This window comes from Pagrus pagrus (assembly GCF_965226575.1).
Source record: "Pagrus pagrus genome assembly, chromosome: 6".
Classification (NCBI taxonomy): domain Eukaryota; kingdom Metazoa; phylum Chordata; class Actinopteri; order Spariformes; family Sparidae; genus Pagrus; species Pagrus pagrus.
Genome location: NC_140190.1, coordinates 2,405,577 through 2,433,511, shown reverse-complemented (window position 1 = coordinate 2,433,511; position 27,935 = coordinate 2,405,577). Strand labels below are relative to the sequence as shown.

Sequence of the window (27,935 nt, the reverse complement as noted above, 5' to 3'; positions counted from 1 at the left end):
AATCCGATGTGACTCTGGGTGTTTATTCTCCAAAGGGTCTAGCTCTACCCCCGACTTACTACCCATGCCCCCTACTCCACCCGGCCATCCACACGCAACACTTGGTGAATTTGTTTTGTTTTGATAGCAACCACCCTATAGAAGAAGTTACATATTGACATATTGTAGGTTTAGACAGACCAGTGGAACATCTGTTCCTCATCTCATCTCTCATTATCTTTTGCCGCTTAATCCGTGTGGGTTGCGGAGAGATGTTACCGCTATATCCTCCCTTTCAGGGGGTTTGCGGGTTGCTGGAGCCAATCCCAGTATTCTAATGGGCGGAGGCTGGGGTATATCCCTGGACCATAATGTAAGATGGACAATTCAAACTGGATAATTAGCTGTAGTCTAACCCTTCAGCCAAGTTGCCAGAATAAAATAGATGTGACAGCTAGCCCAGGCGACTGCCAAGCAAGAGACCACTGGTCAAGATGGTGTTTCAACACAAACCACTGGATATATTTACAAGGCATTGGGACATTTTCAAGCTATGTTTGTGGCAACAGAACCAGGTATTTTAAGCAAAAACATGATGTTTCTTTACCCTAAGCTAGTGGGTTTTGTACCCAAACCTAACCGGACCATGCAGCACACAGCTTTGTCACAATGTACAATCAAAAATTGAACAAAAACAGAAACGTAAAGTTTCGACATATCTGTGATTTGCTGGCACATACACTGCTAATATTTATTATGGTGATCAGTCTACAAGTCCATCTTAAGGTTTTAAATTTTTAGGGCTGTAGTGTTCTCTCACGTGCTTTGAAATGCATTTTTAAATCTTTTTAGGTTTCTGCTTGATTTTATTTTCCCAGGCTGGGTTTTTACTCTCAGGTTTTTTCTAAGAAATGATCATTGACTTCATTACAGGTGTACAATCACCTATGGTGTTGAAGAAATGGGATAAGGGTAATAAACGTAAAATGCAGTTTGGTTTATGTTGACGGCAGTGCTGCTATGTTGTTGACGACATTGCCCCACCTGCTTTTGCTGAATAAATGCCACAGCTCTTTATTTTTGTCTATAAATAATAGGCCATAAGAATCAGGTATGCTTTTTACAATACTCGGTTTGTCTATCACACACACACAAACGCACACACCCAGTGTTACGTGTGTGTCATCCTTTTTGCCTTGTTCATTACCAGCAATTATTTTTCTGTTTTTGGACACGCATTGTTTAATGAAAGGAAAATCAATGCCAGCTGCTTTATGTGCAGTGGTGGAAAGGAACTAAGTATTTAGTCAAGCTTACTAACGTCCAGTTTTGAGGCACTTGCTTTTATCTTGAGTATTTCCACATTCTGCTACTTTATACTGCTACTCTACCACAATTCAGAGGCGATATTGTTTCTACTTCACTAAATTAGTTTGATGCCTAAAGTCACTTTTGCAGATTTAGACAAAATACTATCAAACAAATAAATAATGATGTTCTGGATAAGGACAAGTTTTGGTGAAACTCACAAGCCACCAAGCTGGAAAGCCATTTAGTCAAAAGAAAATAATAAAAAGAAGAAATGTTAATGAGAAGAGAAAGCTTGTTTACTACACACAAAATTAATATTTCTGAGTTTGTACTTCTTCTCCGCCCCTTTAAGTATATTTTGATGCTATAATGCTTTTGTACTTAAGCAACATTTTGAATGCAGGACTTTCACTTGTGAGTATTTCTACACTCTGGTATTCCGACTTTTACTTAACTACTTCTTTACACACAAGTTTCATGATTCCTTTTACTTTTTATTTCGGTCACACTTCAACCGTTTTCACGACGAGTCTCCTGGATTCTTCTGGAGACCTGGTACCATCAGGGTTGGGAGGGTTTTCTAAAAGATGTTTTCCAATACAGTTACAAAAAACCTGTTAAAAAAGTATTCAGTACCACAATATTAAAGAAAAAAATATTTATTGGTTCCAGCTTCTTTATTGTAAGAATTTCCTGATCGTCTCTGTTTTATAACATCTAGACTGTTTCCGCAAAAGACATTTAACACAACAAGGCATCACCTTGAGCTTTAGGAAATAATGAAAGGCATTTTCAATACTCTTTTAGACCAAACTATGTATCGATAATATAATATATGATATATAATAAAACATCAGCAGCCTTTCTGTGAATAAATGGTCTAATCTGTGAAATTCACACTAGTCTGGATATTAAATGTCTCCATCTTATATTTTACAGGGCAGTACAGACAGTGAAAAATGGGTACAAGTGCAAAAGTTCAGTTCCATGTTGGACTTTCCTTAGTGCAGAATGAGACACGCAGGCTGAGTCAACCTATATGTGGGTCACTCTACAGGTACACCTGGTCAATCATGTAGGACTTGATTAAACACACATTCAGCTAATTGCGGGCAGGTCATTACAAGCACACTGGAACAATACTCCATAGCGCTGACACATTCTCATACACATATTGATATAAATACATACACTGTTATCTTGAATACTGGAAACAAGACCAAATGGTTCATCCACTCGGATGTAGCGTAGTATTTTAAAGGTAGAACAGAATTCTGCATCCACAAAGAGTAAAATGTTTGTTTTGCAAAATATCTCTATATGCGTGGACAAGGCCTAAGTGCTACAGGGCTGATCAAGACAACAGTGGGAACAGATGTGTAGCTTGAGTGACACCTGGTGGACAGCTTGAGAAGGGCAGGTTTGCACAGTTAGACGAAAGTACTGGGCCTGGGAGAAGTGGACAGGACTGGAGACAGGAACAGAGAGAGAGAGATGGTACATGTCGAAGCATCCTTGAGCAAGATACTGAACCCCAAAGTTGCTCCTGATGAGCAGTTGGTGCCTTGCATGGCAGCCTCCGGCATCAGTGTATGAATGTGTGTGTGAATGGGTGAATGTGGCATGTATTGTAAAGCGCTTTGAGCTGTCCGAGAGGACTGGAAAAGCACTATAGAAATGCAGACCATTTACCATATACATACATACATAGCCTACATACACACATGGGTTTACAGTTAGTACTCCTTGAAATGATGATGTTTATCAGCCAGGAGAGGGCATTGTCAGACCTTCTGTGCCTCATCAACAGTTTCTTTCTGTTGTAAAAACAGTGTCACTGACTGGTAACTTGATTTGAATGTTGCACTTGTCCTGTAACTGTTGAGATAGTACAAAACGTCACCTGATGTCATAAGGTCCACTTGAAGTAGGAAACATAAAAATGTGTTATGTGTTTGTTTGTTTCTGTTTTTTTAATAGATTATGTGTACAAATTCCAACAAAGCAAAAAAATGATGTACCACATTCAATCCAGTTGAAACGCACAGAGAGAAAATCCAAGCAAACATATACTAGGTAAATTGAAGACTCATTCCCTCTTTTCCCTGTAACTGCCAACTAAAGTCCAGGCTTCAAAAGGTCCTTTTTAGAGTAAAGGGTAAATATAAGCAGACCGAGCAGCATATGGCTCAAACCTAGTCTGATGAAGCAGGCATCACTGGCAGTAGTTGTCGGGGCAGCGGCTGTTCTTGCAGTAGTGGTATGAAAAGTGTGAAAAATCATTGTTCAGCTGTACAAAGTATATTTTTTAACACCACTCCAGGACCAGGAATCAGGATGGCGACTTTTCTTTAAAATATTCCCCAAAAATACAAATACCATCGGAATCCAATGGGAACTGCTGTGTCTCATTCAGCCAGTTTAGGACCACATTTGGGGGAAATTTCGAGTCAATCGGTCCAAAGACCTGGAAGCTATTGAAAAAATCGGCCGACGTTTTCATGAAAAATGGCGACTTTTCTTTAAAACCCTAGCCCCAAGCCCCTAACACTAGCCATTACCCTCTCAGCCAGTTTCATGAAACATTGTCCCGTTTCGCTAAAATATTCACCAAAAATACAAATTCCACTGGAATCCAATGGGAACAGGTTTTATACAAGACAGAGCTGTGAACTTAAGTCATCAAACTTTTACTTGAGTCATAAATCTTCTGACACTTGGCTAAATTGTAACTTGGCTTAAACACCTATGACTCACGACTTCACTTGGACTTTAGCCTTTTGATTTGGAGTGAAGTGATATGTGTTATCGACGCTTCAAAAAAGTGCAGTTTGCCTCAGATTAAAAAGTGTGCAGTGACTTTTAACTCTTCATTTTCCTGACCACAGATGTACTTTGAATCGCACATGCAAAACTTTCAGCTCATTGTAACTGTGTCGTGGGACTAACACACCAGGGCACAGCTTATTATTTAGATATTAAATGTTAGGCTATAAAAATTGATTTGAGTAACAACTACAATTTAAAAAAAAGGCATCCATTACTTAGGTGGATTTACTTCATTAATTTTCCCTCTGTTAATTTGTTTTTTTAATTGATTACATTTAGTTATGGGTATTCCTCAACTTGACTTTGGATTTGTTGGTCTTGACGCCAAAAATTAACGGCGAAAGTGACAAGATAATCTGAGCCCCACATGCATTCCTTTTTGTGACGCAAATTGTTGACCAACATGTGGCCACAGCTTTCTGTTGGTGGGAAAAGAAAGTCCATAGTCCAAATCTAGAGCTTAACATGAAGCCATTAACAACGCCACAGAAGTTAAACATTACTGATTATATGGTGCCAGAGCCAAAGCAGCAGCAGCAGAAGCAGAAGACGCAGCGTACATAAAGAACAGAAACCAGAGTAAGACCAGTAACAGCTGGATGATGAGGTGAGTGTCTGCTTCTGCATTTGGGATCAGTAACACTGTTAATATATTAAACATTATGGATTATGCTGCTTCCTTCCTTACCTGCCTCGTTCCTCTTACTTTTATGCCCCCTTTCTTAATTGTTCATACTTTTTTCCACTGTGATTGTCTCTTTCTTCTCTTCTTCTTTCCTTCCCACACACTCCTTTCTTTCTATGTATTCATTGCTTGTATAAAGGATATCACTACACGTGCTCGGTAAACACAGTTTGTTTGCAAATGATTGGTTTTTATCTATGTTTGAGTTTTTTTGGCATCAGTATTCTGTATGTCATTTAGTATTTGTTATATTCATTCTTCATCAGTGCTGCCCAATCGATACTGGAGTCCAAACTGGAAGCCCTGCAGTGCCACTTCACCTGGGCGCTGGACCCCAGCAGGTCCAAACTCTTCCGTCTCAGGGACAAGCTGGAGGACATCGGCACTGAGGAGGGATACAGCTGGCTGGGTCACATTTACAACTTGCAAGGTTACATCCACTACCAGCTGGGATTCACCGATGATGCCCTGCGTTTCGTCAGCAGGGCTGCAGAGGCCTTCCGCCAGATGAGAAACACCGTCTCAGAAGAGGGTCCCTGGTTAGTGGTGAACTACGGGAACCAGGCTTGGCTGCACCACCACCTGGGAGAACAAGCAGAGAGTCAGGCTTACCTGTCAAAGGTCGACGCCCTGATGAATAAATACCCATCTCCATCCCAGGACGAGCTCCATCCGGAGATGTACGCTGAAAAAGCCTGGACCCTGATGAAGTTCAGCGCAGACAAGAAGCTGCTGGCTGCAGATTACTTCCAGAGAGCCATCAGGATGCAGCCGGACATGGTGGAGTGGCACACCAGCCATGTCTTAGCGTTGGTCAATGCTTTTAAACGCCGCAACAACACCGCAGATACCTTGGAGAAAATGAAAATCGCCAAGGAACACGATCCAGAGAACTTGTACCTTGCTGCACTTTACCTAGAGGCATGTGCGAAGAAAGGAAAAAAAATACAAGATGAAGTACGTGAGTTAGCCAGAAAGGTTTTAAGAAAGCCTGTCAGCAGCTACAGTGGTATCAAACCAGTACTAAGGCTGTACAGAATCTACGTATCTATGGATGAGGCGATTGATTTGGCAGAGGAGGTTCTGGAAAGACATCCAGACAAACGTTATCTGAAGAGGTGTGCTGCAATCTGCTACAAGAAGAGGATCTTGTTACACAAGTCCAATCCCCCGGAGACCGGCATGATCAACAGAGCAATCAGTCTCTATAGGGAAGTGATTTCTCTTTACCCACATTCTTCACTTAAAAGAAAAATAGTTCTTGCAGACATATACGGAGAGTCAAATCACCAAGCTGAAGCTGACAAGATATACGAGGAACTGCTAGAAAGTGATCTGGATCCCGAAGGGGCACAGATGCTTTACAACTGCTATGCAAAATATGTACATTTCATTCGAAAGGAGAGCTACAAGTCGATAGAGTACCACATGAGGGCGGCAGAGATACCGTTACAGTCTTCCTATCGTGAGAACAGCATCAGAACGCTGCAGAGGATTAAAGACAGAAACAGAAACCGAATGTGCAGACAAATCGAGGAGCTTCTGGCTAACCTGCAAGATTAAGTGGCTGTAATACAGAGGGAACACGCTGAGCTGTCCAACTGAGTGGACTAGGTCTAAATCCAGAGAGAGTGATAATTAAGTAAATTCAAATTTAGTTTTGATTTATCACGTCTTTCTTGGGATTTTCTCTACACTCCTTTGAAAGATATCGTCGTCTGTTTATGTTGTTTGCAATTATTGTTTTAATAATGTTATCGCGCTGCCCTCTCATCCAGGATTCTCTTGGAGAAGAAACTTGAATCTTAACAAGACTTTTATCTGATATTTACTGGCTCCGATGAACTCCCACCTATCTGGGCACAGCTATTGAGCCTATGTCCTGGCTCACTGAATTTTTTTTGGTATTTAACTGTTCACATTGTTGTTTCCTTTACTATTGGCAGGGAGAAGAGATTAGTATTGTGTTGTTTATAAGGCATCCCTTGGCCAAATATTAATTACATTTTTAATTTATAATATATAAAAGGGATAGGATGGGGGAGGGAGGTGGTTAAACTAATCTCAGATAGCAAAATTAACCAGACAGCCTCATCCGGCCCACATACCGAGTGGCAGGATGGCACATGGGCGGTCCGCTCCAAGTCTGGGCCAGATCCAGCCTACCAGAATAGAATGAGCTGTGGCCCAGATATGGGACTGACCTGGTTTATTTGGTTGCCATCATTCCACGCGGTATGTGGGCCATATCGGGCCAGAACAATTTTGCTGCCTGGGATGTGAGACACAGTTTACAGAGACTTGGCCTCAACAATCATTGTACCAAAAACACAACTATTCACTGATTTTGGTGAAGCTGGATCATAGTTAATGAAGGAAATAACTGGGATTCATTGATTCTTTAATCGTTCATCTCTTTGTTTTGGGAGGGGCCGGGCGAATATAGGGAAAATTTACCAGCACACCAGGTTGACTAATTTCCCTGCATTCAAGCTTGGCTTGGCATGATCTATGAGCAGTGATGCTCCCCTTTGTCTCTCTCTGTATCTTTGATTATTGCATAATGTATTTTATTTATTCATTTATTATTATTATTATTATTATAACTGCCACCTTGTGGATAATTAGTTTTTCCTTGATTTGATTTTGTCTTGTTAGTTTGTAACTGTAACTTTGTTCTTGAAAAAATCAAAAATCAAATATTCCCAAAAAAAGAGATATATTCCATGTAACCACAGCTAATGTGAACAGTAGCTGTAAATGAAGCTCACAAATGTACGATAACCACATCTAAATGATCATTGCATAAAATGTGTGTGTACTGGACGATATATTTTTTATTTCCCGCTATTGGTATCGGCCCCAAAGATTGGCCATGCTCGACTATCGGTGCCTGTTTTTAAGGGAACCAGATTTCAAAAGCTTCCAGATCCTTTTCAAGCAAACATGTGCTCAAGTATTTACACGTCTCCATACTCTCTTCCTGAACTTATATAAAACTTGAGTCCTGTGGTACTTCTGCAATACTTCAACATTTTGCATTTTGTTTTAAGTGCTTTTATTGATGTCATGAGCCCTGATGTGCAGAGAAGTATGACTGAAATGTAAATCTAGAGTAGCAGATATAATACGACCACTACGACTAATAATCAGTTTGCACAATCCATTATGTTTTGGAACAGATATATTAATAACATATTCCTGATTTGGCATGGCAGTACAACAACTTTTTGCAGCCAGGTGGTATCCTCTCACTTTGCTTCTTCTTCTCACTGTTTTGCTCACTGCGACCACTGTAACACTGTAACAGTAACTTCTAAATGGCGGCACTGTGACGTCACAGACAAAAACCACATGTGACTAACAAATAACAACAGGAGTACCTGCACGCCAGAGAAACAAAGAGAGGAACAAAGAGTAAGAGTCGTTTTATGGTATTACATCCTTTCTGTAAACCCACACTGATTGTGGAGCGGATGATTTAACGACAAGCTGCCTCCACACGCAGCTCACCTGCTGCTGTGAGAACAGAATTGTGTGTGTTAACAACACAATTTGTTTTCTGGGCGACTCTTTAAAAACATTTTCACTGCTGACAAAGACAGTCGTCACAGTTGACACATAAAGGAGGAGAGAGACAGACGCGGCCACAGGAATTATTTTCAGTCTGGAGCCAACACTGATCAGTGAAGGGAATGTACGCATGGTTGCCAGTTTGACTTCATTCAGCAAACATGACACCCGATACGTAAAGCATGTGATTAGAAGTTATGAGAGAGTGTATGACTGTTGACAGTTTGAAGATGTTCATTGAATGTTCACATTTAGACCATATTTCACTGGGATTTGCAATACTGGCTTTTAACTGAGAAATTCTGATGTGATTTCTTTTAGTCAGGCTCCAAGATGACCATATGCTCCTATTTGCACATTAGAGATGATAAAGGCTGTTTTAAAAGCAATAAGAAATATAAGGACATGACTAGAACTACCAATCTTCTGACTGAGAGACAATCACTTAACCTGTTTAGCCACCTGGATAGCTACAGTATTGGTGGGTCAAACCTCTGCACATATGTGTTGTTGGTCTCGCCCCGCTTTTGACTTTTATATTGGGATTACCAACTTTTGTTGTTATTTGTGGACTGGAACTTTCTACTACTCCTACACCACCTGGCACCTGGTTCTAGCCATTTTGGTGCCTTAGGCAAGATTAGGAGGCCAACCTGTTGCAGGGCAGGTTATGTTCAGAGTTTAAAATCAGCTATCAAAGGCAACGCCTTTTCACTTATTCCCATCACCCATTAGTGCTGACTCATATACACACACTCATAGTGCTGCAAAATAGACTTTGCACATTTGCAGAAAATGTTCAAATACAGCACAGACTTTGTTACAATGCTTTATGGAGTTATTATAACTAAGGTTCAGGAACTGGACCATGCCACTCCTCTTCACTGATCTGCCACCCAGGCCCAGCCAATCAAACCACCTGCGTCTCGTCAACCTAACCACTTGTGCCGCATTAACTCAACCACCTTTGTCGCCCTGATTCAATCACCTGCAATATATATATATATATATATATATATATATATATATATATAAAAAAAGCCTAACCATTTCTCTCCTGTTTGTCTCAAGTTCTTACAGCCCTCCACCCCAGACCCTCTCCTTCTCCACTATCCTCTCACACAGGATCACCGGCAGCCCAGCCTTCGACATCGCCATCCCACGGCAAGAAGATCCTCCACAACAGGGACCCAGACCATTCCAGCACAGGGACCAAGCACAGCGACCAAGACATGCGCCCATCGAGACGTACCCCCATTCCAACCTCCCTGTTTCTAGACGGTCCAGCCAATCCGCAACCCTCCTCAAACCACCCTTCCTTCATCCAACAACCCTGACCCCCCTTTCCTATCCTCCCAAAATCTAATACCAATTTAAATAAACTACCTTAACGTTAAAATGTGGTCTTGTTAGTGAAGTTACAATTAAGCTTAGTGGGCTTCTGTTAAAAGCCTTGATGACTGACTTGACTACCACATTTTCAGAGTCTATACCAGTTTGAGCGTGGTATGACATATATACACTATACACACTATGCAATATCCCATTCTTGTTTAATTTTAACGGATCAAATATCTTCTCTCCCTTTATTGACCAGGGTTTTGACAGACTTTTACCGGGGGATCATTTCCAAATTTTTGTCCAAACCTGGGCTGGTGCTGCAGGTCCTGAAGGGTTCAGGTCCACTACATCTGATGTTTTCTCACCCACTTCACCAAACCTACAGACAAAAATTGTCTTTAACATTACTCAAGCTATCATTCTAACCCCCTCTGAAAAGGTCTGCCATAATTAGTTTCTTAGCGAGACGCATCTAGACATGGTGGCACATGAAGATAAAGTGGCCGGTAGCTCCTCCAAATGTCGCTTCATAGATGAAACGCATATTTCCTACAGCTGAAATACTTTGATCAGCATTGGAGAAGACAGCAGGAGTGCCGGACATTCACGATCACTGCCCATGACATCTTTCACCATCCATGGATCAGGCCTTTGCAAAGGCTGCCAAGAACCAGGAAAGCCACAAATATTCTCACATGTATTCACCTGTTCACCACTTCAGCATGACACGTGTCACAGTGTGAAAAAAACCCAGAACATTTTTCTGTTTATGACATTGGCACAGAGACTTTAAACTCTCTTCCTTGTTCTCTTTTTGGCAATGACAGTGTTGTGTCACCATCACAGTACTGCTAATAACAATAATCACATTGGTTCGTCTACAGCCATCTTCCTCAAGACATGAAACTTAACTCAGGGTTGTTGTAGAGATAATTAACAGATACATAACAGAACAGTGGATAACTTGAAAACTTGAGAGTAAATTTTAAAAACCCATGTTTAAGTTAGCTGACCCACTCAGCTTCAGGTGGCAAAACTACCATAAATCATTGATTGCACCCGAGCACCCAGCACTGGACCCTGAGGGCATGAGGGTGATTTTAACTGTCCTTTCACAGCATCAGTTTTCTGGTACCATATTTATTACTATTTTTTTTTTTTTTTTGATTGATTGATTGATTAGTGATGACTCAAATACACACACTCATTGTGCTGCAAAAAAGACTTAATTTCGAAATATTTGAATACGTTGCAATACTTTGTCACTATTAAGAAGCTTAGTGGGCTTCTGTTAAAAGCAACAAGCTGTTATCCTATTCTTGTTTAATTTTAACAGGTAAAATATTTTCTCTCCCTTTATTGACCGGGCCTCTGACAGACCTTTACTGGGGGATAGAGGGTCTCCCCAGAGCGAGCTTGCCATATAACTTGGGCATGTGTGTTGCTCTACAACAGTGCCACAATTAGAAAAGAAAGAACACCTCATGTGCAAATGGAAGCACCTGACATGACTCTGTTAGCCTTGGTCAGCAATCAGATGGTCAGAGTGTCCACCCTGCTGTCACCACTCCTCATCCAAACTGGACCATCTCCTCCCAAACCACTCACGACCACGGATTGAACAGTATATATGGACAGTGAACTATCCCCACTGCAAAGCCTTCACAGTATGACGCCCTGAAAGTTCTGCCTTCTGTCACACTGCCTCTCAGTCAGGTACTGCTCATATACCTGCGTTATCAACCTGCAGATTGACTTGAACAATCCCTGTCATACCCCCACCAAGCCTCTCACACCAGCCGTCTAATGTTACCTACGTTTTCCCAATTCAAACAGATCTTTAAAGGGCCAATTTGTAAAAGGTACAGGGTTAAGGGTATATTTTTGCCTCTCATTTACAACTCGTCAAATACTGACGCATTGAGATTGAAGGTCGGGCCGACCGCCATCCCACTGTGTCATTTTTTGAAGAGTTGGGAATGAGACTCAAAAATCAGCTTCTCTTACAAATTGGTCCTTTAATGACTTTAATACCTCAAACAAATTAGATATCTTGTGTCTTACTGAGATTGTATGTACAAATTAAATCTATAAAATCTTGTCAGAGACCATAAGAGGGTAAGAATCATCAACGTACTTTACTTTCAGTAAAAGTGACAGTATGTACATTTGACACATTTGTAGGTGTAGTCCTTTACAAGTAGACATTGCTTTAATTAAAGTTGTGGGAAGGTTTGTTGACAGGATTGCAGATTGACTTGAAGTGTCAAGTGCCAAAACAACCTGATGAATACCTGAATGGTTGCGTGATAAGAGGGGAACACGCCCCATCTCTGACGTTTTAATCAATGCATCTGTCATGAATTTTTTGCAGAACTGTACAGCATAAGAAGAGCAGGTGTTCTTGTAAAGTGTAGTATCACCATCCAGGAAAACTAACTCCAGCACTGATCTGTTCATCACGATGAAGCTGATCTTTTCTGTGACTTTCATCTGGGCACTCTCCAGCACAGGTAACTCTGCTTATTCTTAATATAGACTTTCTGCAGGTACTAGAGAGTATAATGCAGAACTTTAGATTAGTTTGACATTTTACCAAAAACATTTTTTTAAACAAATCTAAGTCTTACACTTAACATCAGTTTTAAAGTTTTATATCCTTGTAAGTAAGACTTGGAAGGTAAATTTGAATGTTACGGTGTCGCAGTAAGAGAAGGAGTCTAAAGACGTGATGAAATAATGATGACTTAGATTAATGTCCTACAAACTTGACACCATTTACACAACCTCGTGTAAAATAAAATTCTGTTGCACAAGAGGAAGAAGAGTTTTCAGCCTTCACAGGTGATCAGAGAACTTCAGACATTTGATTTGACATTTGAGATGCGATCATCATTCATTAAGTGTTTTTCTCCTTATTGCAGCTGAAGCACTTGAGTGTCAAAATTGCAACGATGAACCGTGTTCAAACACGACTGTGACATGTAGTGCTTCAGAGACGATGTGTATAACAGCTACTACTCTAGGTAGTCATTTCTTTACGTCATCTATTCTATTTCAGTGAAATATACTATATGTAGTGTTATGAGTCCAACATTAACGAACTAACCTTTGTTTTTGTAGCCAATTTATCTGGACAGACAACGACACAGATCTTCAAGGGATGTGCAAACTCCTCACTGTGTCCAGCCACAGGCTCTCACACATTTTCAGTCAACTTGGGTTTTTTGAGTGAAGTTAGATCTGCTCAGTGCTGCAACACAGATAACTGCAACACAGCAACTTTACCTGGTAAGTATAGATGGTTAAGTAGCTCACTTAAGATAAGAAAATATCAAATGTATTAACTAATAGAACACTGGTATCTTCTAACATGTTTGATTTTCATCATGAAACACTTAAATGTTCTCTTTTCTTCAAGTAAATGATTTTGTTCTTTTCTGTTTCAGCCCCTGCGACTCCGACAGATAACAGCCTACAGTGTTTCTCTTGTACCGACCAACTATGCAACACTGAGTTACAATGCAGGGGAAACGAGGACCGATGCTTTCAAGGGACTGGTGAGTCTTTATGATACAGTACAACACAGATTGTCTAAATAAATAAATGTCACTACCTGAAGGTTTTTGGAAGAAGTCACTACATGTGAACTCTAGAAATTCAACTAGTTGAGGAACATTATTAAACATAGTAACTAAAGCACTGAACTCATGTATAATGTTGAGGTGCTTGAATATATTAATTTCAGAGTCAAATGTACATTTCACTGCACTAAATTTACATAATAGCTATTGTGAGTTGTTACTTTAGAGATGAATATTCAATTAAAAATTAAACGCAGACAAGAAAGTCCACATTTGATTTAGACATGAGAATTACCTCCACCTACTAAAAATAAATAAATAACATAACTACACTGTTACATTATTGAATACGGTAACCTAATTGTTAAGTTTACGTTACGTTAGTTTTTAGTTTTTATTTGTAATAATATTTGAAAATTGTGATGTTGCTTTTTTAAAAAAACAAAAAAAAACAAGTGAAGAATCTGAATAGTCTGAATCTGAAATCATTAACAAACAACATTATGTGTTAAAACTGTGATTTACAATTTTTCTATTTATTTTTTTGTCTATGGTGACAAATTCAGGTGCCTCTAAAACAAACTTTGGCTGTGCATCTTCAAACATATGTGCAGCTACTTCATTCCTGGATGACGTGTCTTTGCTGGACTTTGACTCACTGGTGAATATCCCAAACTGCTGTGGGACCAGTTTGTGTAATACTATCACAACAACAACAACCACTGCCCCAACGACAACTACTGCCCCCACGACAACAACTGCTGCCCCAACAATGACAACAACTACTCCCCCGATGACAACAACTACTGCCCCAATGACAGCAACTACTGCCCCAATGACAACAACTACTGCCCCAACAACAACTACTGCCCCCACGACAACAACTGCTGCCCCCACAACAACAACTGCTGCCCCAACAATGACAACAACTACTCCCCCGATGGCAACAACTACTGCCCCAACGACAGCAACTGCTTCCCCAACAACGACAACTACTGCCCCCACGACAACAACTGCTGCCCCAACAATGACAACAACTTCTGCCCCGACGATAACAACTACTGCCCCCAGGACAACAACTGCTTCCCCAACAACGACAACTACTGCCCCCAGGACAACAACTGCAGCCCCCACAACAGCAACTACTGCCCCTACAACAACCACTGCCCCAATGACAGCAACTGCTGCCCCAACAACAACTACTGCCCCAATGACAGCAACTACTGCCCCAATGACAACAACTACTGCCCCAATGACAACAACTACTGCCCCAACAACAACTACTGCCCCAATGACAACAACTACTGCCCCAACGACAACTACCACCCCCAGGACAGCAACTACTGCCCCAATGACAACAACTGCTTCCTCAACAATGACAACTACCGCCCTCAGGACAACAACTGCTGCCCCCACAACAGCCACTGCCCCGATGACAACAACTATTGCCCCAACAACAACTACTGCCCCAATGACAGCAACTGCTGCCCCAACAACAACTACTGCCCCAATGACAGCATCTACTGCCCCAATAACAACAACTACTGCCCCAATGACAGCAACTACTGCGACAATGACAACTACTGCCCCAACAGCAACTACTGCCCCAACAACAACTACTGCCCCAATGACAACAACTACTGCCTCAATGACAACAACTACTGCCCTTACAACAACTACTACCCCAATGACAGCAACTGCTGCCCCAACAACAACTACTGCCCCAATGACAGCAACTACTGCCCCAATGACAACAACTACTGCCCCAATGACAGCAACTACTGCAACAATGACAACTACTGCCCCAACATCAACTACTGCCCTAACAACAACTACTGCCCCAATGACAGCAACTACTGCCCCAATAACAGCAACTACTGCCCCAACAACAACAACTACTGCCCCAATGACAACAACTACTGTCCCAATAACAGCAACTACTGCCCCAACAACAACAACTACTGCCCCGATGACAACAACTACTGCCCCAATGACAGCAAATACTGCCCCAACAACAGCAACTGCTGCCCCAATAACAGCAACTACTGCCCCAACAACAGCAACTGCTGCCCCAATGACAGCAACTACTGCCCCAATAACAGCAACTACTGCCCCAACAACAACAACTACTGCCCCAATGACAACAACTACTGCCCCAATGACAGCAACTACTGCGACAATGACAACTACTGCCCCAACAGCAACTACTGCCCCAACAACAACTACTGCCCCAATGACAGCAACTACTGCGACAATGACAACTACTGCCCCAACAGCAACTACTGCCCCAACAACAACTACTGCCCCAATGACAACAACTACTGCCTCAATGACAACAACTACTGCCCTAACAACAACTACTGCCCCAATGACAGCAACTATTGCCCCAATAACAGCAACTACTGCCCTAACAACAACAACTACTGCCCCAATGACAACAACTACTGCCCCAACAACAGCAACTACTGCCCCAACAACAGCAACTGCTGCCCCAATAACAGCAACTACTGCCCAAACAACAGCAACTACTGCCCCAACAACAGCAACTACTTCCCCAACAACAACAACCACAGCTGCCCCAACAACAACAACCACAGCTGCCCCAACAACATCAACAGCTGCCCCAACAACAACAACCACAGCTGCCCCAACAACATCAACAGCTGCCCCAACAACAACATTGACAGCTGCACCAACAGCAACAACTACAGCTGCTCCAACTACGACAACCACAGCTGCCCCAACAACAACATCTACAGCTGCCCCAACAACAACATCTACAGCTGCCCCGACAACAACATCTACAGCTGCCCCAACAACAACAACCACAGCTGCCCCAACAACAACAACCACAGCTGCCCCAACAACATCAACAGCTGCCCCAACAACAACATTGACAGCTGCCCCAACAACAACAACCACAGCTGCCCCAACAACAACATCTACAGCTGCCCCAACAACAACAACCACAGCTGCCCCAACAACAACAACCACAGCTGCCCCAACAACATCAACAGCTGCCCCAACAACAACATTGACAGCTGCCCCAACAACAACAACCACAGCTGCCCCAACTACGACAACCACAGCTGCCCCAACAACAACATCTACAGCTGCCCCGACAACAACATCTACAGCTGCCCCGACAACAACATCTACAGCTGCCCCAACAACAACAACAGCAACAACTTACACCATATCATTCTTGTTGAACGTATTGTTTACAGATGACTTGCTCAACTCCACCAGCCCTCAATTCAGAGAACTTTCAGAACAAATTACAGCTCCTGTGAGTAATTTCATCCTGTTGCATTTTACATTCATTTTGTCAGTACTGAGCATAATTATTTGGACAGAATGTTTTAGTTGACATACAAGCTACTTAATAATCATTAAAACTTATTTCAGTGAAAGTTGTTAAATTCCTTTTGAAGCATATTGTGCTTGACGGCTAATCGTGCTAATTCAATCTTGTTGTCTTTCTGCAGTGTAATCGAATATATCGAGCAAGATTTGGTTCTGACTTTGACCAGTGCGTTGTGAGACAATTCGGGTAAAAACATCTTTCCCTGAATTAAATTCTTACCAACTGTGGTATGCAGCTACATGGTCCTAAAATGAGTGTCTTCTGATGTTGACAGTGTGACATACATTACAAATGACATCAATCTTCTTTTTTATGATACAGGGCTCCTGCAGCGCCACAAACACGAGTGGATCAAACTGCAGTGGAGTTGTCAGTTGTGTTCAATCAGTCTCTCCCTGCTTCAGCACTCCCACTGAATACTGCTGTTGCTCAAACCTTCATCGATGCTGCCAGCGATTCCAACACCTTCAATGTGACCTTTGATGCCTCTTCAGTTGTATTAGTATGTAAGTAAACTGTTTAGCTCCGTATAAGTCTGTTATACTGGTGCTCAGTGATGTCAGTTTGACAGCAAACAAGGATAAAGAAATGCTTTTGGATCAGGCACAAGAACGTTTTTAGTTTTTTAAAACTATTCCTTTAAAAATGTTTTCACAGCGGGTCCGGTTCCTTCACCAACCACTACTTCTGCACCTGCAACAGCTGTAACTACAACTGCTGGAACAACTGCTGCAACGACAGACAGCAACGTGTCCTTCCGATCTGTTAATCCATGCATTTATTTAGTGTTGCTTTTCTTGGCCCATATCATGCTAATTTAATTAATAATTAACAACAACAAATTACTCTTTACTGCTGGGATACATATATATATCATAGTATTGGTGTATAAAGAGTTGGGTAAGTTATGTATACTGTGGGGTATTTAAAATGTCTTTAACAGGTTTAAATTTAATTTGATGAACCCAACAGAAACCCTGTAACCCATGTTCATTGTTATGTGCTTTTACTGTCGCACAAACAACAACAGCGGTGTAAACAACAACAGCTGCCTCATCGACATGACAGCTTCATAATAATCTTAAGTGTTGTATTTCGAGTCGAGAGTGGACCAACCTATTGCGTGACCAATTTATGTAATACTGACCTTGTTAGAGCAACAACAACTACTGCATAGTGTTGGGAAGTTCGACTCTTTTTACTGACTCGGATCTTTTACTCTCAAACAGTAAATTGAACGAATCTCTTTTTGAGTCATTTTGTTCATTTCGTTCATTTTTACAGCGGGTGGCGCTGTAGCCCTCTTGTGGGCATTGTATAAAAGACCGCGGTTCTCAAACACTTAACACTGAAGGCAACATGGTTTGCTTCAGCTGACAAAGCATAATAAACAAAATGCCACAAGCAATTAAAACCATATGAAAACCTAGGAAAGCGAATACACACCACCATCAAGTGACTGTATCCTCCCTGCCATTGTTGTTTAACAGCACGACAGTGACTAGGTAGCTGTCACGCGACAAATGAACGAGAGACCGATCCAAGAACGAACGTACTGCTCGTCACACAGCCTGAGCTGCCTGTCACGTGACAAATGAACGATCCAGATGAACGAGAACGAACGAGAACAAACCGCTCAGCGTGAGCTGCCTGTCACGTGAAAACTCATTTTGACAATTAGTAAGACAATTAAGTAAGACAAAAAGTAACAATTAATAAGTTCCTTAAAATGTTTACATGGCGCATTTATTGTGTCCAAAATGTGACATGATTATTATTATTATTATTATTATTATTATTATTATTATTATCACATTTGTTGTCATTATTATTGTTATATTTATTATTTTATGGCAGAGTATCACACAAAATCAATATGTTGATATAATTTTCAAAAGTATTTATTTACAAACACACTTTACATTATATACACAATAACACCATACACATCTACAAGAACCGAAGACCTTAAATAATTATGATTTCATGAATAAATAATGTACGTCGGGTGTCACGTGACAAATAAATGAACGTCACAAATCAGACATCATTCATTTCGTTGTTCGTTTCTCAGTCCAAAGCTCCGTAGCTGAGCTACAGCTGTCACGTGACAAATGAACGAGAGACCGATCCGTATGAACGATCCGTATGAACGATCCGTATGAATGATCCGTATGAACGATCCGTAGGCCTATGAACGAACGGTTGTGCTTACTGCTCGTCACACAGCCTGAGCGGCCTGGCTGTCACGTGACAAATGAACGAGGACCTGAGGACAGACGCACAGTTGAGTGAGTCGTGAACTAATCATTTTGGTTTCCTGTCCTCCTGACTGAGCTTATGCAGCTGCCATGTGGCGAGGGAAGGTACTGCATGAAAATGAACGAATCACTCACTGAGACGACTCATTACTCCCGAGTCATAAAAAAGATTAGTTTATATTGAACGAATCGTTCACGAACGTAACATCACTACTACTGCACCCACGACAACAACTACTGTCCCAACAACAACTACTGCCCCAACATCCACACAATCAGTAACTACTGCCAGTGACGCCGGCAGTATCAGACTGGGTATAATCCATCTTACAAAACTCAGCAGCACGTGTGCTGACGAGGACCAGAGGGCGGGAGCACATTACACCGGTTTTAGAGTCGCTGCATTGGCTCCCCGTCCGCTTCAGGGTCGATTTTAAGGTTCTTTTACTGGTTTTTAAATGTATTAACGGCCTTGCGCCCTCATATTTATCTGACCTGCTTTTACCATATCAACCCTCGCGGACCCTGAGGTCCTCCGGCACCGGCCTTTTATCCATACCAAAACCAAGAACGAAAACCCACGGTGAGGCGGCATTTAGCCACTATGGCCCCCACCTGTGGAACAGCCTGCCGGAGAACCTCAGGTGTGCAGAGACTGTTAATATTTTTAAGGGAAGGTTAAAGACACACCTTTTTAATCAGGCTTTTAACTAATATTTTAAATTCTTCTTACGTTCTTATGTGGCTTCATCTCATTTTACGTTGTTTCTTTTATCTTGTTTTTTAATCTTAATATAAAATAATTTTATTTGTTGTTTTATCCTTCGGTGCCATTTTATTTATTATCTTACATATTTTAATCTTTTTAACTGTTCACTCTTATATTCATCTCTTGTCAGGCTTTTTATTCTATCTTATGTTTTTAGTTTTTTAGGTTAAACTCCAGTGTTTTCCCCAGGGGGGTCCCCCGCACTGGGAGTTGTGCCTGGGCTCCTGCTGGGGGTGCTGTCCTGGGTTCCTTCGGCCCTGCCAGGTGTTGTCTGTCGGGGTCGGGGGGCCTGGGCACTGGTGCCCCCTGTGGCACAGCCTGTCACTCCTCCCAGTGCGGACGGCCCCGAAGGTGGCGTTTCCTCAATCCTCGGTGCCATGCCATGTCTCCCTATTGTCAGTAGTGAGAGTGTGCAGGTGTGAGTGTGTGTGTGTGTGTGTGTGTGTGTGTGTGTGTGTGTGTGTGTGTGTGTGTGTGTGCGTGCGTGCGTGCGTGCGTGTGTGTGTGTGTGTGTGTGTATTATGGAGGGTGGGAGGGTGGGGCTTTCTTTAAAATTGTTTTGTCTTTTATGTGTAAAGCACTTTGTGCTGCACAGCAAAGTGTATGAAAAGTGCTATATAAATAAAGTTTTGATTTGATTGATTGATCTGCTCCTCGGGCTCCTTATATTTACCCTTTGTTGGAAGAATGAAAAAGCAGAGATGCAGCACCTACGAAGCCACAACAAGGACTCTCAAATTACTTTTTGGAATTGGCTTTACTGCTTAAAGGAGTATTGTTAACTTGTGTATTAGCCACTAGTGTGTTTTTGTCTGGGAACTTGACAATAATTTAGCTCCCTCATTATTTTTATGTATCCTGAAACGCACCACACATTGTACTGTCTAGCAGCACTAGGCCTGTTTGGTGAGTGTGTTTTCTTTTGGCAGGTAAAAGCATTGCAGCCAAACAGGATTCCTTCTTTGTTCCTTTCCGCTGAATTCAGCTCTAGTAAGTCAGTGGAGTTCTGTCAGGGAGGAGGCGTGTTTGTTTTGTTTGCTTTATGATCTGCCATCGCCCCAGCCTTCTCCCTTTGTTCTGAGCCGCAGTCTTATTGTTCATCGTTACCTGTTAAGTTTACCTGTAAACTTGCTAAGAGCATTCTGAACAATAAACAGCAGTGCTCGCCAGTCACCACAGTATGTTGCTTCCCTTTCTCACTAGACATCCACAGGGTTTGTAAAAATACTCTAGGCCTACATATAATTTAAATTGTCTTGATTATTTTAATGATACATTTTATTATTGTACTTACAAGCAGAGGTGGGAATTGTGGAGTCATCAAGTCATCTCCATGCCATGTATTTGTTCTGTTAATGCACTAAACCAGCTGAGTCCAATCAGCACAGCTCTTCAGCCAGGAAGGTGAGCTAATTAGTGAATGCACCTGGTTCAGTGACTGAGCAGAACAAATACATGGCATGGAGATGACAATGGTCCGATCTATCTGGTATTTCTGTTGTACTAGTGTCTGATGTCTGCACAACAGCAACATCTGGAACAGCATGTGTTGTTATTAATGAGATATGACATTATTAAACATACAGTCTAGATGAATTAAATGTATGCAATATAACATAACAACGGCTCGTGCACAGATAGATAGGTGCTAATTGTAATATTTCTTTTCAACCAACATAATAAGGAAAACATGAACTTGTATCAACAAAAAATGGACACATTATCATTATCAGTATTTTTTGTGGATGAAGCAACTTGCCAGTTTCGGGCCAAGTGGCTCAGCTGGGTATGTTTGGGTTTGCTGTGTGTTTTGTGTGTGTGTTCGGTGTGTGTTTGGTGTGTGTGTTCGGTGTGTGTTCGGTGTGTGTGTGTTCGGTGTGTGTTTGGTGTGTGTATCAGCTGTGCGATGTGTCTGTGACATCATCTGATGGTTGCACCGAGGCACACACCTCTCTCCAAAACGACATGAACGCCTTCTTGAATGTTATGCCGGCTTGTTTCACAAAGATACTGTATTCTTTAGAAACATCAAAAGTACCCCAACAAAAACTGTAATCTTAAAATAATACTGGATATATACTGAAAACTGAATTTGAGTCTACTGGGTTAAATTGGGGGCTGACCAGTATCTGTCCTGGTCCTCCACAGCTCCCTGTAGGATGTATGACAGCCTTCTCAATTGGTTAATTACATTTCTACAGCCATCTGAATGCAGCAAGACTGAAAATCTTTATTGATCTGTTGATTGGTGCAGATCAATCCTACTGTGTTCCAGATAGGTTTATCCTGGATCATTTATTTCTGATGAGAGGTGTGTTTGATATTTGTAAATTATATGATATCAATGTTGGTATTATATCTATTGACCAAGCGAAGGCTTTTGACCATGTTGATCATGCTTTTCTTTTTTCTACATTGCAGGCTTTTGGTGTTGGGGAGGGGTTCATGTCCTGGATAAAGCTCTTGTACAGGGGTGCTGGTTGTGTAGTTACGGTGGGAGGAGGGTTGAGCTGCCCTGTGCCAGTTAGGAGAGATCAGGCAGGGATGCCCCATTTCAGGACAGCTTTATACTATTGCCATTTAACCTGAGTTGTTTGTCCAGGATCAGGGAGATGTGCAGGAATTAAAAGAAAGCCTGGCTTTATATGAAAAAGCTTCTTCAGCCAGGGTTAACTGGGGAGAAAGTGGGGCTTGTTTGGTGGGTCAGTGGAGCTTAGGGAGCATTCCTGGTCTTCCTGGGAATCTTAAGTGGGGAAAAGGGGGAACTAAAATCCTGGGACTATACTTAGGAACTGAGGACTTTCAGAGGCAGAGCTGGGAGGGAGTGCTGGACAAGGTGAAAGCCAAGTTGTCTCAGTAGAAATGGTTGCTCCTCCAGCTGTCCTACAGGGGAAGGGCTCTGATTATCAATAACCTGATTGCCTCATCTCTATGACACAGACTCATTGTTTTAGTGCCACCTCCAGGACTTGTGAAAGAGGTGCAGCGACTCCTCGTGATCTTTTTTTGGTCTGGTTTCTGATTTATTTTGCCAGTAATTTCAATTTTAGATGAACCACTGACCTGTGTGTAAGATATACAGCCCTCACATTTCAGCCGTGTGTATGTACAGTAATCACTCGCTCTTTGGTTCAAACCTCTGATAAAAAAATAATAATTATGGCCAATATTGATCCAGTTTTCATACTACATGATACGGCCAAAATGACAGCCGAACATGCCAAAGTGTCACATTTGTCCTGGGAGAGGATACAATTAAAAACAAAGCTCCAATGAAGTTTAAAGCATACTTAGATAAATAATTAATTAATCTTCACTTTGGTTTAAATTAGTTTTTTCTTTCAAGGAAATATTTTCCTGTATAATAGTTACCAAATTAAACTGTTTATTTCAAATAAACTCTTTAGAAAATGAATCTGAATCTCAGACATATAAAATAAAGCCTCATCGGGACTCTCAAACGTTTCAAGTTTATCGTCGGCAGCAACAGAAAGAAGATTTCTCAGTGTATATAATGTTTATTTATTAGCGTTCATATTTTGCACAACTGGGACACAGATTAACAAACTTTCTATGAACACAATCAGTTGCATCTGGTGATAATATTCAGGTTATAAGACATCTTAACATGATCAATAAGAGAGTTTCATTCATCAATACTCCAAAGATTACAGCAAAGCAAGTTTCATACAGAGATATGATGCTCCTGAAACACAGTCCAAAAGAAAACAGACCAGCCCAACAGGAGAGTACGAGCTGATCAACAGCTACTTGAATTAATCAGATTATTAACTGAGCTTAGATTATGATGTTTGAGCAAATATACTAGTGGATGTTATGTTAACTGGCAAGCAAAGTGCACATTCAAAAGCAAACATCCCGCTTTGTTTCTCCGACAGTTTATGTGATTTCTTTTGTGTCAGTAACTCTGGAGACGTTCAGCCACACCTGGTGAACTCAGGCTGCTGACGTCAGGAAGTCACAGTGAAATTACACAACTTTACTTAATATTTAGATAAAAACTTGGTGAACAAAATCTGCTGTCATTATTCACGTTGAATAAAGTCAAACTTTACTTTCTATCGCGCTGTGATAAGTTTCTCACTTCTATTTTAAGTTTTCCAAATGTGGTATGTTATCAGATTAATCACATTGATTAGTGCCAAACTTTATTTCCTGCAGCGATCGGTGGCTCACTTCCATTTTAGGTTTATTTTAAGAATCATCTTTTCCTCAATTTCCACATTTCTTTCCAAAATATTATCAAACTTTCTATGTACAGATTTCTGTAGGTGATGCAACACCTACATTTCTGTCTGAACCAGTGCTGTTAAAATCACTGTGGCTCTGGCAGGTTTTCCAGAAACTCCTGTATTTCTCTACACATTCGGTTCCTGCTCCTGTCTTTAATCTTTCCCAGAACTGTGATGCTGTTCTGACGAAAGAAGGACTGTATCGGTATCTCTGCTGCCTTCATGTGATATTTTATCGACCTGTGACGATCCTGTCGATCGAAGTTCAGATATCTTGCGTACTGGTTGTAAACCAGCTGTTTGTCTGCCGGTTCCAGATCACTCTCTAGCAGTTCCTGGTAAATCTGCTCAGCTTTAGCCTGGCTGTGATTTGACTTTGCGTATATGTTTGCGAGGTCTATTCTCTTCACAAGAGCAGACTGAGGGTAAAGAGAAACCACCTCCTCATGGAGACTGATGGCTCTGTCTATCATGTTTTGCTTCGGGCGACTTTCTCTGAAAAAAATGATCTTCCATTTGTAGCAGAGTGCAACACATCTCTTCAGAAAACGCACATCTGGATGATTTTTTAGAGCCTCCTCTGCCAAATCAATGGCCTCATCAACAGATACATAGTTTCTGTAAACCCTGAGTAGAGCCTTCACACCGCTGTAGCTGCTGACTGGATTTCTCAAAATCTCTCTGGCTAACTCTCGTGCTTCATCTGCAACTCTTTCTCCTTTCTTTGCACATTGCTCAAGGTAGTTAGCAGCGAGGTACAAGTTCTCTGGATCTTGTTCCTTTGCGATTCTCATTTTCTCCAAGACGTCAGCCTCCGGCCCTGTGTTGCTGTGCTTAGAAGCACTGACTAACCCAATCACATGGCTGGTGAACCACTCCACCATGTCCGGCTGCATCCTGATGGCTCTCTGGAAGTAATCTGCAGCCAGCAGCTTCTTGTCGGCACTGAACTTCATCAGGGTCCAGGCTTTCTCAGCGTAGATCTCTGGATGGAGCTCGTCCTGGGATGGAGATGGGTATTTATTCATCAGGGCGTCGACCTTTGACAGGTAAGCCTGACTCTCTGCTTGTTCTCCCAGGTGGTGGTGCAGCCAAGCCTGGTTCCCGTAGTTCACCACTAACCAGGGACCCTCATCTGCTCTTCTGGTCTGGCAGAAGGCCTCTGCAGCCTTGTTGAACAAACTCTGGGCGTCTTCGGTGAACCCCAGCTTGTATTGAACGTACCCCCGCAGGTTGTAAATGTGACCCAGCCAGCTGTTTCCCTCCTCGGTGCCGATGTCCTCCAGCTTGTCCCTGAGACGGAAGAGTTTGGACCTGCTGGGGTCCAGATCCCAGGTGAAGTGGCACTGCAGGGCCTCCAGTTTGGACTCCAGTGATGTTTGACTGATGGAGAATAAAAATACAGATCATCAGTCGGCTTATACAGCACACTCTGAAGTGTGCTATGTGTGGATAAACTCTGTTCATCTCGTGTGGAGGAAGGAAGATAAACATGATGTTAGGAGCACTGAATGGTCAGGAAGGAAGGAAGGAAGGAAGGAAACAAGGAAGGGAGGAAGGAAGGAAGGAAACAAGGAAGGAAAAATGGTTGGAAGGGAGTAAAGAACATTAACAGCAAGGAAAGAAGGAAAGAAGAGGAGAATGAAGAAATGGAGGAAGGAGAGACAAAATGAACGATTAAAGAAATATGAACAAAGGAGGAAGATATAAGATATAAGACACTTTACAGCACATTTAATTGAAACCAAACAGCCGAGATATATTTAACACCACCAGGATCAAAGTTGACAGAACAATCAATCAGTGACTGATTCTTTAAAAAGAGGAAGAAAACTCAAACTTTGTGGCCGCGACTGTAGGAGCCAAGAAACACAACAGGAAACAGAAGAAAGTCAATTAAAAAAGGAGGAACTAACATATCATCATTGACTTGTAGGGTCCATAATGATTATTACATGAACATTAAATACATCGTAATGATGTGAAATGCAGAAGCAGTCACTCACCTCATCATTCAGCTGGTTCCTCCACACAGCAGCTCTCTAATTATCACTAATGAGCTGCTTTGGGTTCCTGACACGATATCAGTGATGTCCAACTTGCTCTTTACTGTAAATGATGTCGAGCAGCAGCTTGAACGACGCCAAGTGACTTTCACAGGCGGGGCGTTTCCAAGAGTGCGAACTGACGCGAGTTCGCTTCAGACATGCGGCGAAGTTAAGAAGAGCTCTCATCATGAACATTCAGAGGGACGAGAAGCTTTTGAGTTTTGAGCTGTGCGAACAGAGTCGCGCGAACACAGCGACGCGGAAATCCGCTCTGAGTTTCGTTTCCCCGGAATGAAAAGTTAAAACCTGCAGCCACAGATCTGTCCGACGCCCTGACTGCACAAACACATGACTCATCAAATAAACAGTTTTCTGTCATCTCGACGTCAAAACTGCTGAATCATCATTAATATTCATATACAATAGAAGAAGCAGTAAAATAACAACAGGTGTGTCTCATCTGTCCCATTTATTGACACTCTTCATTGGTTTGGACCCACTGGGTCACGTGACATGGAGGCTATTGAAACAAAAGCCATCATCTCATCTCAGCAATCAAAATAAATGTGCTACATGAAATCAGTTCAGTTTTATTGTTAATTATAATTTTCAGTAAAATCATCCAGTCAGCATGAACAAACATTGTTTAATAGGGTCATTTACTGACGGTCCATCAGTCAGCCTCCAGAACAGCGGCAGGTTCTGGGAGGCAGCTGACCGTCCTGCTGCTGCCAACACTGGGTGACCCTGAGGGAGAGACGCCGCTGGGTGTCTCCGGTGTCTCCAATATCCAACATGAAACTAACTTCACCTCGGTCATCACTGAAAACATAATATATAAAAGTATATTACTATACTCAATGAAAACACTTTATTAAAGACACAGAGTGTGTTTTTAAGTTTCTAAAGATTGGTTCCCCCCTCCATGTGCCTCACAGTGGTTCGGTCCACTGCCAATCAACCTGCAGCTCACACACCTGTGTGTCTGTGGAGCCTCTGAGCCTGCTGGTGCTGGTGGTGCTGTTGGTGGTGCTGCAGGTGCTGTTGCTGCAGGTGCTGGTGCTTGTGGACCATAGTAAATACATACTTTGTAAATGTTGACTTCAAAGAGGGTTGGGTCTTTAGTTTGGTGTGAGGAACAGGTTCTGCTTTAAACAGCTCCTGTTCTGTTTCAGGCCCGTTAAAAAAACACCTGGTTTTGTCCCACAAACAGGCTAGAACATGTTCTGTGTTGTCCTTAAAACATATTCAGGGGTGTCACATCTACAAATGTTGTGTATCCTATGATGTGCACAAAATATAACTTGTTAAATGTCGTCCTGGTGACTGGACTGAAAGATGTGTCACCATTATTATTTACCCTTAATAACTAAAACACATGTTCAGTTATAACTGCTTTCTGTTCTGCCTGTTTCCTCACAGACCAAAATATTGGTACTTTTAACTTGCTGGTACAACCCTGAAGTTACTCATCTTTGGTTATACAGTTTAACTGTCGGCCTGGTATTCAGTTTTTCCTGTTTACATTCGGTACATCAGCACCTTTGGCGTCTCCGTCAGGATTTACACCTGAGAATGTTTTCTGTTTCCTGTTTATCAAAACCTGTAAGAATCATAAACTTGTGTTTGTCACAGATTATTTTCTGCAATAATCCACTTCAAAACTCCCATAGGCTTCTTGTGGAGGGAACCAGGGCGATGCTAACTGCTAACATGCTAACCACCATTTTGCTCTGGGTAGCCCTGCGGTACATCATTTAGTTTAGTTCAAGGTTAAAAGGCGCTCAGAGCTAACGAGCTAGCTTGGTCTCCAACAGGACATCTAGTTGACTTCCTGTTGGTCGACGGCACCAGTTTGTGCTGAAAAATGAAGCTGAAAATCAGATTAACTTCTTTTATTACAACTTTTATTTAAAACTTCTGATCATATAAACA

At 41.8% G+C, this 27,935-nt stretch overlaps 1 protein-coding gene across 1 annotated transcript; it reads right to left on the bottom strand.

The window, feature by feature from the left end:
- Positions 1-23,207: 23,207 nt before the first annotated feature.
- Positions 23,208-26,083, bottom strand: LOC311258463 (interferon-induced protein with tetratricopeptide repeats 1-like). The gene is made up of 2 exons (XM_084354733.1): positions 25,959-26,083; positions 23,208-25,335 (listed from the first exon to the last, which is right to left on the bottom strand). Exons 1-2 carry the CDS (start codon positions 25,964-25,966, stop codon positions 24,036-24,038), a joined length of 1,308 nt encoding a protein of 435 aa, XP_084210859.1. The 5' UTR covers positions 25,967-26,083; the 3' UTR covers positions 23,208-24,035.
- Between the last annotated feature and the right edge of the window lie 1,852 nt (positions 26,084-27,935).